Source organism: Agelaius phoeniceus, chromosome 1 (genome assembly GCF_051311805.1).
Source record: "Agelaius phoeniceus isolate bAgePho1 chromosome 1, bAgePho1.hap1, whole genome shotgun sequence".
NCBI lineage: Eukaryota > Metazoa > Chordata > Aves > Passeriformes > Icteridae > Agelaius > Agelaius phoeniceus.
Window position 1 is genome coordinate 88,167,679 of NC_135265.1, and position 15,809 is coordinate 88,183,487.

General features: G+C 37.5%; 1 protein-coding gene across 2 annotated transcripts in view; it reads right to left on the reverse strand.

The window, feature by feature from the left end:
• Window positions 1-3,841: 3,841 nt before the first annotated feature.
• TMEM245 (transmembrane protein 245) overlaps window positions 3,842-15,809 on the reverse strand; it is a 77,910-nt gene continuing 65,942 nt past the window's right edge. For both annotated transcript variants that reach the window (XM_077182807.1, XM_054640417.2), the window contains 4 exons: window positions 15,513-15,613; window positions 14,049-14,223; window positions 11,715-11,909; window positions 3,842-10,680 (listed from right to left, as the gene is read on the reverse strand). In XM_077182807.1, the coding sequence (XP_077038922.1) occupies window positions 10,635-10,680; window positions 11,715-11,909; window positions 14,049-14,223; window positions 15,513-15,613 (517 nt within the window). In that variant the 3' untranslated portion in view covers window positions 3,842-10,634. The remainder of the gene's footprint in view (window positions 10,681-11,714; window positions 11,910-14,048; window positions 14,224-15,512; window positions 15,614-15,809) is intronic.

Here is a 15,809-nt window from a genome sequence, read left to right on the forward strand (position 1 = left end):
CTCTACACAGAACAGAATTTCTTTGAAAAACTCTGTAGAAGATTAACTCTAAAAAAAAAAAAAAGAAAACAAAACTAAAGAAAATCTGACATTGTTGCCTCCTGAAGGGGATATAATTTGGTTTTAGGCTTTCCATCAGACATCTGAACAGGATGCTGTGACTTACCAGGTTGAATTGAAATGAGTAGAATTGAACTGTCTTCACCAAGAAAAAGTTCCAGCACATCTCAGGGAAGGATGACCTTTTAGGACCTTTCTTTGACATGCATCTAAGCAACCATTTGCTTTGATAAAAATAAGATCTAGATTTCTTTTCTGAAATGCACAGACTGGTTCTTTGGGGTTTTTTTGGAAATGCATCACATTTAAGCAAAACCTTACAACAAAAGTCCGCACCACAAAGTCCTCTTGGACCTCACATTGTTCTCACTCCAAGACTGATATTCCCATTGTCACAAAAAAACCTACAGCTCCTTTCAACCAGCAAACATAAAATAATGAAGTTGTTCTTTAACTGTCAATCAATATAACTAAATTGTTTTGTTCTATTTTTGGGGGCTTTTAACCTGTACATGGACACTTACTGAACATATGTTGTCTTGACATTTACTATGTAAACCCTCCAAATCACCAGTCCAGTGCCAAAACCCCTGGAATAATTCTGACTGGTGGGAGGTGGGACTGCTATTTCCCAAGTTTGCCATCTTTAATTTAAGTTCTGAAGCTAATGAGAGTAGGTCTTGAAAATACCTCTAGTTTGATAAACCTACCTGGATATCCTCCCTTGAATAGTAATTATAAACATATTCATCATTACAAGTCACTGACTGCACCATCTTACAAAAGATTAATTATTTTAACTGTGACAGAGCTGTTACTTCTGTGGGTAAAATTGAGGTAGAAGACAATTATACAGAAATGCTTCTTTGCCATTGTGCTTATTGTTAATTTGGTGATCATTAACCTGTTTTTACCATTGGTCACTGATTGATTTCTAATTCTCCAAATCAAATGTTCCCAGCCTTTCAATCCATGACCCCAGATGGGGGGCAGCAAATTTAACTCCCCAACATAAGGGTGAATGTCCCAAGAAACTTCAGGACTGGTGAAGGGTCTGGAGAGGAAGCTGAATGAGGAGCAGCTGAGGTGACTTGGTCTGTCCAGCCTGGAGGAGACTGGAGACCTCACTGCAGTTACAAATTCCTCATGAGGGGAAGAGGAGGGGCAGACACTCATCTCTTCTCTGGGGTGACCAGTTGCAGGACCCAAGGGAATGGCCTGAAGCTCTGTCAGGGGAGATTTAGGTTGGATATTAGGAAAAGGTTCTTCACCCAGAGGGTGGCTGGGCACTGGAACAGGCTCCCCAAGGGAGTGGCTACAGCATCAAGGCTGACAGAGTGAAGAAGTGTTTGGGCACTGCTCTCAGGCACATGGTGTGACTCTTGGGGTGTCCTTGCAGGGCCAGGAGTTGGGACTCAATGATCCTGATGGGTCCCTTCAAACTCAGCATATTATATAATTCTATGGTAAATTCAAACAAGCCAAAATTTACCAAAATATACCTTTTCTAAACAAGCCCAATTACATTCAGGACTGTGAGAATGAAATTTCTTTCTTCAGAAAACTGAGAAACATGAGGTGCAAAGCTTTCAACCTGACTTCTCTCCAAGAAGCAATCTCTGAGCAATCCAAGTGTGCAGTCAGCAGTGCTTTAAAAAGGATGTGCTGTGTAAAGTCACGCAAAGCTTCTAAATTAAAAATTTCTCTCTCCCATAAAACAAAGGGAGGGCTTAAGTCAGGCCAGCCAAGATTACGTGTGATTTTCCCTAAAACTTGTCAGACAACTTCAGCTGAAACATACTTATCAACAAATTCTGAAAGCACCAAAAGTTCTCAAAGTTTTATCACAACGGTCTCTCTGCTGTTTGTCTTCTAAAGCAAAGAAAAGCAGGTGTTTGCCAAAGCTAATCTTGGTTTTACTTTTTATTAATAAAAAAGATGAGATTCTAGTAAGAAAGGCAAAATTAAAGCAAACAGCCTAGTTATCTAAGGCATAAGTATTTGATTCCATCTGTGAATCAAGAATGCAAGTGTGTGCAGAGCTGTAAGTAAGTCTACAAAGGAAAAAAAAAAAGAAAACCCAATAAACCACCCCACACCGCTGTTGGTGCAGACATTTGAGCCCTGCTTTCACCTGCATGTATTGCAAGTACTCTCAGTGTTTAAAATGAAGTTATGCTGAAGGAACAGGTGGAGATTTTTATAGTTATTATTACAACAGCAAGAACGGTATAACAGCAGCAGAGGAGACTAGTGTGCCTTACCTGCCTCTTCCTTAAACTATCCTGCATCTGCCAGCTTCACCAAAACACTTGCAAGGGTGAATGCTCAGGTAGCACTAATACTCTAATTTTAAACATTACCTCATGTAACAAAACAAAAAGAACTACTTGCTATGATGTGAAACATGAACTTCCTTGAGAAAAATAGTTTGCTCAGAGTAATTTCTGGTTTGGGAAAGTAGAAGAAAGCTATTAATTGTTTGATATAAAGCTATGCCAACTGATATAAATATCCTTCAGTCAAAAGTATGGAAGCTGAATTCTTCTTGCATTTGATATGATTATACTCTATAATTCAGTGGCAGCACAAAATTTTATACACAGCATGAGATACCATCTTGGTGCCTTTTTGAATGGCTTTCAGTTTTCTTTGTTATCATTCACCATGTGTGTGGATGTCAACTAGATCTATTTGAATGTCTAGGGTATATTTTTTCTCAAAATGCCAATTGCTTTTTTCTATGTGGTAAAGCCAAAAGACTGCAATCTTTTAAACTCTATCTCTGGTCAAACCCAAAAGCACATTTTTTGCTTGTTACTTGCCTGATAACTCCTCCATATTCTTTACCCTCCCACTCCCAAAATGTTCATGAACTATATTGAACATTTAACTCCTGAACTATTGTGAAGAAATGGTTGAGACTGAGCAGATAGGTTAGTGCTACATCACTATATATTTATCTGAGATGGGTGTTGAACAGAACTCCTTATTTTCTTTAATAAAAACACCATTATGTGCACAATAAAATGACTAAGAAAAACCATACAAGAGCTAGGGAGTTCTCACAGAAGTAATGTGCTTTGGCGTTCCTGATTACAGGTGCATTTGGTTTGGTTCTAACTTAAAAGGAATTCTGAGAATCTTGGACAACTTACCTCAATTAAAAATAAAAAATTAAATCATAATTATGTTACTAGAGTCAATTGTTAAACCCCTCTTGCTGTACATGCATTAAACAAGTTTTACCCCTTCAGAGAACTAAGGAGGTACCAGCTAATACTGACTCTCCTGTAGGAAATACTTTAAGGCGACTGCTCACAGAACTGTGAGAGGGGTGGAAACTGCAACCATCAGCCATATCTCATTTTTAAAGGTGAGCAGTCATGCAGGGAGGATCATGCAGGATTTTAGAATGATCTAAAACTCCACTTAGGCACTAAACAACCATTTCCAGTTCAGAGAGCAGGCCATAATGGAAGCCACTTGAATTACTTACAGGTGCTGAATGGGAGCTTTTGTGGGGTCTGGACATGTGGCTGTGGTACTGCAGGCAGTGCAGCAAGCTGCCAGGTGCCAGCTGAGCCACAGCTACCCTGGAGGCTGTGTCCTTCCCCTTCCCGCAGAAAATGTAAGGAAAAGTGAAGTATGGCTTCTCTCAGTGACATCAGTTACACACAGGGGCTGCAGATCCTGCTTTGCCTCCAGCACACCTGTTATTTCACCAGATTAACTGCTGCCTTTGGGGCTGATTCCAAGGAGCCCATCATTCAAATCAAACTCAGTTCTCTTTATGTTAATGGCGTTTTATTTCAAAATATATTAACCATTCTGTGCTTACAAAGGACTGCAGTGTGAATACAATATCAAGTTAAAAGCTTCTTAGACCTGCTACAAAACCCATTTTTATTAGGATGAGAACTGGTGCATACAATCAAAATTATTTAGTTTAAATACCTCTGCAGTCTACACAAGTAGTTCTCAACCTTAACTTACACATTTCATTGGGCCACAGATGGACAAAGGGGTTATATTGTCAGTATTATACATGCACAACCAGGTACTCTATCAAACCAAATTACTGATAACATCACATTTGAACACAGCTCCATTCTGAAGATGTATCACACATACAGACAATAGAAGTTATTGCTCCAAATCCCCATGGGGCCTGGTAGGAACACACACTTTAGAACAACCTGTGCTCTGTAATGCAAAACATCTGCTGCTAGGTTTCAGTAGGGTGTAGCCAGTCTTAGGATAGGATATCAAAAGTTTCTTTGGATTTGGTTTGGTGACATTTCCCAAGGGGAAAAAAGCTCCAACCCTCCCACATCTTTTGACCAAAACATCAAATGTTAGCTAGCATACATAAATATATAAATATATATATAGGTAAGAACCTAACCGCTGATATTAAAAGTTGGTTTCCAACCATCCAACCATCACTAAAGCACAGAAAATTGGTTTTTAAAGGAAACAATCTGAACAAATTGAATGCTTGCTGAGTATACTCATGATGACAGATGACAAGCTGAAAACACTGATCTGCACAGACAGTAGGTTATGAAGAACACAAAAGTAGTTTTTATTGATACTTGAGAAAGATTCTGGTTTAGGCTGAGACTGGCAGTTAGAGTAGTAAACACTGGGATTTTGTTTTTCCAACCTTATGGCCCAGATGCCAGTTCTTAAGCCTAATGAACTTTTGTAGCATGGCTACTTTTTGGCTTTGTGATGTCTCTTACATTTAATCTACACAAATACCATGAAACATTTCTTTAGGTTCTCATTGGATCGCTGTCTATGACACTCTAGTGGGCAAGAAGTGAGGCTGGGAGAAGAAATCAACTTTTTGCTTTAAAAACATCATTCTAAAAATTCTTCATATATATATATATATATGCTAGAGCACTCAATCTGCTTTATCAGCTTGCAGATTTCACTCTGCTGCAAGCAAATCTGCCCTGCATCTCACTCAAACCTGGCTTTGGTGTCACCAAATAGTATTTATATTAAAAATTTAACCTTTCATTTAATGCAACATGAATTATATTTGTCCAAGTCCATGCATATGCAGAGCAGATCAAGGATGCATTTATTTCCAATTAGCACTTCTTTCCTGAATTGGACATACTATTTCAGTATGGACATTGAAAGCACGCCTTCAGGTTCTGGAATCAAGTCCCAAAGGGGGATGGAAGCAATACTCTCATGTACTAAACCATACTCCAAACAAGATACCAGAGGGGGTGTGGATGAGTTTAAGAGTTTGGGGAACTGAAGATTTATTTCATTACCTAATTATTTCGGCAGTTTTTTAGAGGATGTGTGCAAATACTTCCAGAAACAGCAATCTCTCTGCAATGCATTACTAGCAGCTTTTCCCTACTTTACATGAACTACAATAAAACAGTGGTAGTCACGCTGCCAGGATTTGCTTGGCTCTTCCTCAATCTGTATCAAGTAAACATGAATTGTAGAAAATGTTGCTTGTTTTCATTATGTACAGGCACTATTTTGTTCTCAGGTATCTTAAAAAAATTAGGACAAAATTTCAGTTAAAGTCTGAATAGGACAGAGACTCTCAATATTTATATAACACTGCATATCAATATATACATTTTCAAACCCAATGCAGAATGCCTAAATATGTTTATGACTTTTGGCATTGTTTCTTTCAAAACATCAATTTCGCACATTGGTTTTTTTCTTATTTCCAATTTTATCACTTAAAAGAAATTTCGGAAAATTTTACCATACAGCATTAAGGTACCTTAGTAAAACTGACAGATAGACAGTACCAGGTCAAAGATCAAGTCTCCCTAATGCTTGTTAAGAGTTTTGAGAGATTCTAGTTTTGTACAAATAGAAATAATAATGAAATTGTTGAAGGTGGCTTCAGCAAAAAGTGTAGGAAATAAGTGTAGGAACTAAGAAGAAACCCTTTGAAATACAAATCAATACAGAGTTTATAAAGATGATGCATCCATGGATTTAAGAGATGTCAGCTGACACTCAGTAAAGATTATCTGGCAAATCAATTTTCTCTTGCAAAATTGCAAACTTCAAGGTAAGCAACTGCATCTCTAGAAGAATGCTACTTCTGCTATTAAACCTAATGAATGCTACCTCCAACCCCAGCACCCTTCAGTACCCTCAAAGGAAATCACAGCCATTTCCAGAGGTAGCATCCATTAAGGTGGCACCATCCACAGTGACAAATTAAAGTCAATAAAATATAAACACAATGTTTGAATAAAGGCAGCTGTGGAAACACCCACTACCAATGATGCAAAGCTATGGAATCTCAGAAGAAAAATGGTATTTTTCCATCCTCAGTATCAGGTCCATAGGAAAGGCTACACTGCAGTATTCCTAGTACTAAGGATCAGCAGCATAGCAACTCAGCCACTGCTTTTACTGGAGAACAATTTCATCCAGTTTTGTTTATTCAGGCTTTCTGAAAAACAATGTTGAACATTGCAGCCATACACCTATTTCAAAAGTTATGCCTACACCCACAAATGAAAAATACTGGAGACAGCATCCAACTTTCCCTGAACAATCTTATTTTAACTAAACAGATTATGGATTTCCTATTCCAATAATCTCTGACAAAATACACATCCAGTATATCCTCCTCCCCTGTGTCTTTAAGAGAAGCCCCACAGAGCTTGAAATCAGACAAGTTGAAGTGTATCTGCACACACACAGAGTACTCTGCATGGAAATATCATGTGGGTATCAACTTAACTTCTGAAAAATGTGCATCATATGTATTATTATAATGTTAAACTGTTCCTTTTTAAGCAGCCTTTCAAAATAAGTCATCTCTGCTCCCAGTTGGTAATGGTGCACCTGTGCTGAAAGCCACCATATTGTAGCAAGGCTGGCAAAATGAATGTGTGCCAGGTTCTTGCCCATTGCAGTCTGTTCCTTGATGGATCCAATTAAGCCAGTATGTACAGTGACCTGAAGCTAACATGACACAGTCACCTGGGCCAGCTCTGCTACAGCAGTGCTCAGCCAAGGTACAGGAAGGAAAGGCTAACTCAGACTTGAGTGCCAGAAACAGCACCAGCCCTTTGGCACTACACTTGATTGCAATTCCCCAAGGAGAATGACAAAAACCACTACAGTTGAATTTCACAATACCTTAAGACCACATTGTCTTGCATTACTATGAGCATTCCCTTCTGAACTCTAAATTATTGAACACTAAATGTACTAAATACACTTCAGTAACTACCTGCTCCTGGAATGACTGTTTACAGTAAAGCTAAAGACCATCAACATCTTGCCTACAAGCAAGAAGAAAAGATGGCCTCTCCTAAGAAAACCACACTGCAGAGAGTGGTGGGGCTTTTTTTGTTGGTTGGGTGGTTGTTGTTGTTGTGGGATCTTGGAGCAGGGAGTTGAGCTAGTTTTTTTGAAAGCTACAATCCATGTACTAAAATCTTATCCCACTGAACTGCTGGTTGTTTTTGCAAATGAGGCAATATAACCATGAACTGGCACTTTTCAAAGACCAGATGTCAAAATGACCAGTTTGATTATTTTGAAGACTGATCTATACTAAACCATTCTTACAAAGGCTGAGTCTGCTCAGAAAATAATATAGATTGCTAAATACCCAGTGACAAGGTCTTCTATTTCTGCTGGTAATTAGACACTTGCTAAACATGAAACCCAAATAATCAAAGTATGCTCTTTCATAAGGTGGTATTTTGTGGTTTTGGGGGTTTTTGTGTTTTTGTTTTTTTTTTTTCTTTTTTTTTTCCTAAACATGGTGAAAATCAGTGATTATTTCCTATTCCAAGAAGGTGTTATTGGAAGTTTTGTTCCTTATTTTTCTTTTCTTTTTGGTAGTATATGTTACTGCACCATTACTGAACCATACAGTTGGTTCCTCAATCAAGTACAGCAGACAGCATGAGCTCCTGAAGCTACATTTACTGACTACATTTACTACATGTACTATGCATGGTTCTTCATGGCAAGTCTGAGCTGAATTTGGGACAGAAAGCATCAAAATGAAGCCTCATTTCAAAGGAGGACAAACTAAAAAACATTCCATCAGATGTGAGTTCTCTATATAAAAGGATTCCATGATGGAAAAGGAACATTTCAAAACAGCACTGTGTCTTCCCAGGTGATTTTACTCGTTTGCATTACTGAAGTTAATGGCGTCTCAGTCATGGTTTAATCTTCACAGCAGAGACCCTTCTTTGATCTAAGGCAATTGGTTGAAGGGGAAGAAGAAAACTTAAAACCAAACAAAATAATGCATTTTAATGACTCTTTAAAATGACCAAGTCGAGTACCACAGGAGTATGAAAGATTGTCTCAGAAAATGGGATAGCAAATGTGGACAATAAACATGTTTTGACCAGTGAGCAAAGAGGTGCTTTAAATACTGTCTACAAGAAGCTACAACAAAAACACAACAATTCAGTGCAAAACTGTGAACTAAAAAAAAGTAATACAATAAAGAAGTTGCCTAAATATCATGGTGGTCTCATTCCACCTGGTTAGAAAGTTGCAGGAGTATTTTAGTAAAGCCTGAGGTTTCCCCACATCCTCCACCCTAGCCACCAACGATTATAAAAATGTCTTTCACTTAAGCTTTTTCCATGAGCCACAAAACCAAGGAGATGAAACAGATACTTGATTCAAGCAACACATTCTTCTTATTCAGTTAATGATGTGTAGATCTTTCAGAATTTAAAATATTAAATGGTATGTTTCCATGTTTTGATAAACCTGAGTCACCCTACTAAATTGAGCCCAAGTCTGTCCCTCAAGCACATACCTGCAAGTGTGCACAAACAGCATACTTAACCCCTCTCATTTAAAACATACAATTTTATCAGTAAAATTGCAGCAGCTTATTTTGAAAATCTGAGGAGCAGAGTATTTGTGTCTTGTTAGGCAGCCTATCTATTGCAAACCTACAGCAGGACTTTCTTCTTTTCTCAGTACCAGAGTACTTTCCAATCACCTTCCATGGCAATGTATTTTTCAAAACAATGTAAAAATACATACAATATCATAGAAAGAACCTTCCAAATCTGTCAGCACTCCCAGAACTCAAGTAAAACATCTGCAAGCTGTTTGTGCACATATCTTAGATATCCTTATCCCTGGATAAGATCCCTTTGTTTCAAGCATTGAATTACTGTCAACAATAAATAAATACAAGGCATGCCTATATTTTGTACAACTCATTATCAATCAAATTCTGAAATCAATTTGAGTTACTGGAAACTGAATGGTGGTTCTTTGGTTAAGCAAGTGCATCTGCTACTTTGTACTAGGGCCTCACTGGATTTGTGGAAAAGCTGTGCAAGTATGAAATATTTACCAAAACCCTACTTCTCATTTACAAAAAGGATCCACTTATAAAGATCCATTGTGTCAAAATGCTTTGACAATCAATACAAAAGGCCTTAAATGTCACCAAAGCTGCATTTTAAGCAAAATTACATATTCAGGATCTTTGCTTATTAATAAGATGCACCTTAATATATTAAGATATATCCTGTATCTCAGCAAGATATGTGGCCAGACGCTTACAGGGTTAAAAAGCCCCAAATGAGCTAAACCAAAATCCATGCTCTCTCCCCGTTTTTTCTGGTAGTAAAATTTGTTTAAAAAGTGAATGGAACTCAGCCACAGCATTTGAAAACCAACATTAAACAATCCCCATGAAACTTCTTCCAGTTACTGGAAGGAGATGTGACCATTCTACATTACTACTGTCTGAAAACACTTAAGGCCTTTGATTAAATTTAGTTGACAAGATGACTCCACTGGGAGGGTGGATAAACAGCAAAATATTATCAGATTTTGCTGAAAATGGGGGCAAGATTTAAACTATTTAAACAAGTCTTCCTATGTCAGTAAGAGGAAAACTCACATTTAACAGTTTGCATTTCTATAAATATCAGGAAGATTTTTAAAATACCAGTCTCTAACAACATTAAATTTCAGTGCGTGTAAGTGAATAATATTTAAGTGTTATTATGAGTTACAGATGATGGTTGAAGCTTATAAAGAAACACCTTGAGGAGAAGCAAACTATTATATTATACTTTCATTTCACAATGAGTGGTTTGCCCTTCTTTTGCCACCAGATTGCCTAAAAATAAATATTTTGGAATTACAGCTTTCTTTAAAGCTACTACAGTTTAATAAGACAAATAATCCAATAAATAAAAGCCAAGTTAGTAATTTCAGCAGATAAGATAACGACTCCAGTGGATGTACCTGTCCTCTTAACTATTCTTTTGATAAGACAGAGGTCTTCAAAGTCTTCAACAAGGCAGCTGACTGTGTGTTGGTATGCAAAGCCATGGGAAGTAGACATTCTCTCTGGAAGAGGCAAAGTGCACAATAATGTAAGGCCAGCAGATGTTCTAGTGCTTTCTCCTAAAACCCAGTCTATGCTTCCCTGTGAGCTGCCCCCAGGCACAGCTGGGAAGGGACAGAAGGCCATCCGTGGCTGTTGTGAACCCAAGACAGAAGACAGCGATTCCCTCCTGTTGCAGAGGTACAGCCCAGCACCTCCCTCACTCTGCAGACATTTTCACCTCCTCGGGGCTCTCTCTAGGTGACCTGGGAGATGGAGGGAGGAAAACAAAAGTGAAAAGTAAGACACAAATCTGCCCAGTGATTCCAAACAATTGTTTCTGATAAAATAAAGGAGAACCAAACACACATGAGGATTTTTTTTTTTTGTGTACTTGGAAGCTCTATCTGTTTCATACAGGGCAACTGGAACGTAACTTTTACAAGCCAGAGACTACAGACAGGTCCAATTAGCAGTTTTTCTCCTTAATTACACAGATGAAAGGAGACAGCACTATTCATGTGAATAAGGCAAAGAATTATTTCTGACAAGCAGAGAATCCTCTTCAAGATACATGTATAATGAGCTAACCTACATAGTTTAACAAGACAGTAGAAACATTAAAAGAGCTACTGTTGTTAATATTGCCACAATGTGATTTACAATTCTAAGTAGTTATTCAATTATGAGTTTATTCCTAACTGTATTATTATTATTATTATCCCATTCCTAACTGTACAGTTTAAAGATACATTTCTATATTCCATAATTCTGTAACTTCAATAATGACATTACTAAGGACAATACTTTTAATGGAAAAGTGGCATATAATGGTATCACATTTTTTAAAATCTAGGAAGGTTTATATTTTGCGGTATTGTACATTAGGACATAAAAAGGAAGTAATTTGGGGCAGGCCCCTTTTTAAGGACAATGAACTCTTAGATATTCATAATAAGAGTTTAAAAATTATGTTCAATCATTTCCTAGCACAACAGCAACATATAAATTAGAGGACATAAAAGTATTATCAGCAAATTTTCTAAATGAGCCTTCTGTAAGAGGCTAAGAGACATTAAACAAACACTTCCCATATACATGTTCCAGTGAGTTCTTTACTTAGCCATACTTTTTATTTCTAGAACATGGGACAGCTGAATCCTCTTCAAATACTACAATACTCACACAGATGTGAGTGTACACTACTATATAAATCCAAGACACACATTCCCTACACCTGTGAACAGGTACACTGATGTGTGTGAAAACAATTCAAACAAGTAAGGCATTTCCAGCTCACCGGTAAATCTGTAATGGCCACGCTGCCTGTGATGGAGTGGGCACAGAATTCGTTGGACTCACCAACATGGCACTATATATATTGGAAGCAACCACAAGTATACAAAGGAGAATTGGTCCTATGATGGCCCCTTCCAGTCCCAGGTAATATGCTCCACCAGCTACTGCAAGGCCTGTCAGGTAAGGGTGACCCCCTCTGCCACAAGAACAATAAAATTCAATTAAGAACAACAAACACAGCATTATTAATTAAGAAATGTGAATTAATACTGAAGTTTTATTAAGCTTAGGAAACGACCCATCTAGCTATAGCTACGCATATTCACACTATAAACTGCTGTCTGAATGACTGCACAAAGGTTCTGGGCTGTATTCCCATGACAGATCAAACACTGCTTGTAGCCTGGAATGCTGGTAAGATCCACAGTGGAATAGTTACTTTACAGACACCTGCTGAACAATGTCTGAAGGACTTAATGGCAAACACACTTCCATTTTGAGAGTGGAAAGATGGTTGGTTACACAGATTGTTCATGCTTTATGGTCAAGAACTGTTGAAGTTTATTTTAACACAATTAGCAACAGGTTAATATGAGGACCCCTGAGCAAAGCCATTCAAGTTAGCTGATGATAGCAACTTGCAGTGCATCTTTTAAAGAACAGGTAGCATACAGTCTTTAAAGAAATAGCCACGTCTTCTCATTTTGTTATAAAAAAACCTCTCAGAATTAGTGTTTGCTATCATTAACTTTTAACATTTTCAGATGAAAAACAAAACTGGATTTTAATGAGCACATTAATATTTACTGGAAAGTTGGGGCCAGAAGAGCTTTTTGATAAGAGCTCTTATGGCAGCAAGTAAACCATGCCATTTTTATCCTCTGTATCCCAGATTCACATTTTGCACCTGTGTTCAGCTGCAAAATGTGAATCCTACCAACAGCATTTACACAAAACCTGCTCATCATTCTTCATTCTTTATACCTAAAATAATGATGGCAATATGAAATTGTAGAAGAAAAACTACAGCTGAAACTTGGCACACAGTTCCCAGGAAGTTCCTCTAAATTCTGAGTGTAATACATAGAAAATGCCAGCTAGTCAATTCAGAGGTCCAGCAGCGCCTGAGGTTTCTACCATGATCCTGATTTCTACTCAAGTCCCAAATTTTAAGTCTTGACCTTCAACACAACCGTGTGCAAAACAAGGCCATGAAACATGACCTATTAAATCTGACACACCTCAATCATGTCTCATCCAGATCAAACTTAACCTACTGGCAGGACCAGCCTGCTCTCCTGAGGAGACAAACGTGGCCTGAAGTTTTATGTTTCTCCAACAATAGACATTATTAATTTCTAATCCTTTAAAAACTTCAATTTTTTCCCAGCATTTGCATCAGTTTAGACATTCTTTTGTCTTTTGTTTAATCTAAATTAAACAATATATGACATAATCAAATAGGACTACAGTACAAAGGTAATCCATTTGGAAAACCCTGCATAACCTAATTATAGCTATTTCAAATAGGTTTAATCTAATCTGCAAGACATCATGATGCTCACTGTTCTATTTATTGGGAAGAACAATTTTCCTCCACTGTCAGAAAATCTATTCCTCTCCCATATATTTTCTGGACAGTAAACAGAATTTGTATCCTCTACAGTCCAAAAAAAATGTATTCTAGGAAGCAGAAGAATTATTGGCTATTTAAATAGCTACTAACCTTAAACTTATCCATGATTTATTGTTGGGAAAAAAATGTAATTTGATTATACTTCACCTGTTAGGTTTAATTAATGCAAAATAACTACATAGCCACAGTCTATGAAAATTAGTATTAATATTTGGCATATTATCATTAGGTATCCTCTGTTCAGTGTAATTATATTTAGCAAACAAAAACACTAATTTCTAACAACACAGAAGTGAACCACTTTATTCTACATTAACTCTATTTTTTTTTTGGTCCCAAAATAGCTCATGGTTTTATCTGCTCTGCAGCATTATCTGGCATTAGGAGATAAAAAGAAAATGCTACACACCTTTACTCAGTAATTAGATAAACAGAAAACATAAACTAATTCTAACAACCCAACTGAAACAGTTCATTTTGCTGATGTTGAGTTCAAGACCTCTGAAGCGTCAAAGCTCATAGAAAAGCGGCCTGGGAAAATGAAAGCACTTAGGCCAGTAAAACTGCTTGCTATGAGGTTATTCCTGAGCTTGAAGATACTGTTTTGCATGCTTCAGAAAAATGAGTTTAATTAAAGTCCATCAGTGACTGTCAATCATTTTTACAATGCTAATTTTAAAAACTGTTCAATGTACTTACCCTGATATATCTGAATAAATTGCTGTATCTACAAAATAGGTTGGCAAGAGGTGAAAAACCAAGAGCAGAATGGCTTTGCATCCCTGTCCTTGCACAAGCCACAAATCTAGGACTGCAGGGACTGCTGCCCAGTATGTCCCCAGAAATGGCACTGCTCCAAGGATTGCTGCTAATGCTAGAGCACACAGAAGGAGAAGTGAAAAAAAGATCACAGAAACATATTTTACAAATATATTTACAGTTACATTCTGACACTTTGGCCACACCAGTAAGTCCCCCTTCCATCAAGTGCTATAAATAAAGCATTGAAGAAGTGCCACATGAGGCTCTTTGTGTTTTATGGCTGTGGTTTAGGAACATTCCCCATACAGAAGAGCTTCAGCAACTGACAGTCATAAGGAGTTAAGAGGCATCAGTTTAGAAAAACTTGAAGTTGTACCAATCATGTACATTTCTTGCTGTGTAAAAAAGCAAATGAACCTAAGTCTCACTCTAACTTACTGCATCTCCTGCAGGCATCCATAATAGTGAGAAAGCAGGAAAACATGAGATTTATGACATATATTTCTGTATGCAAATGTGTGCACACAGCTGCACACCCTTCTGCTTATAACAAAGACCTGTTGTAAACTAAAGCAATACAGATCTGCTGCCACTACAATTTAATGCACCTCCTGTATTATAATACAAAGCACAACTAAGTGGAGTCTCATTAACCAGAAAGCAAAAACCTTTAAGATTTCGCATGTAGTTGAAAAAAGTAAGACTGATTACTTTCTAAGTAGTTATAGTGACAATCAATGTCTTTAAGACAGTTGCACTTTACAATACAGCCATTTCCCATTATACTGGGGTTTGTTACTTCATAGCTTTCCCTTATGCCTCCTTGTACACAAACATTTTGCAATTACTATTATTATCATTCTTTTTAGAGAAAGAGGGGCAAAGAGGAACAGGGGAAAAGGATTTTCTCTGAGAAACTGTCCAGCCATTTCCAAAACTAGGATTAAATAATAAAAGAAAACCAGAGGCTGGTAATACAGTCAGACAACACTACTGAGAATAAGAAGCATTCCTTTATCATGCATTTCCATGATACCACATCTTCCTGCATTTAGGCATCTTGAGAAATCAGCACCTGTCAACTATGAAAGAAACAGAAGCCAAGACAGGTAGAGTAAAGTTTAAACCTGAAAATACTTGGACTGAATACAAGGGAGAAGGAATTGGGTCTAGCAAATGAAACAGAAAGAAGAGGTAAAATCACTGGCAGGGAATGTGTTGTGAAAACAGAAGAAGGCAAGGCTCAGGGTAAAACAGCAATCAGGGCCTTCTCTCCACCCTTTGCACAGCCAAATTCTCCAAGATCAGACCTAAGGTTGTCAGCAATACTTAATATTTCCGATTTTGTGCAATAAATACTTACATAATATTAGTTATGAATATAATTGCTCAAATCCTTACCAGATGGTATGAAGACTATGTTAATCCCAAATATAGTGTGAGTCAGCCAAGTGTAGAGTCCATAGAACCCAGCCATTTTGAGGGAAGCATCAAACACACCTCTAAAACGACCAAAGAAACTCTGTTAATTTTTATTAGCAAGAGGATTCCAAGAACTACAAAGACACACACACACAGAGGTTGCTTTGAATAACTGAAAAGCCATCAGTGTCACAAATAACACATCTCAAAATGTAACACTGAACCCTTTGTACATCTGTTCCCTCTGAGAAGAATAAATATTCGCCACGTATGTAA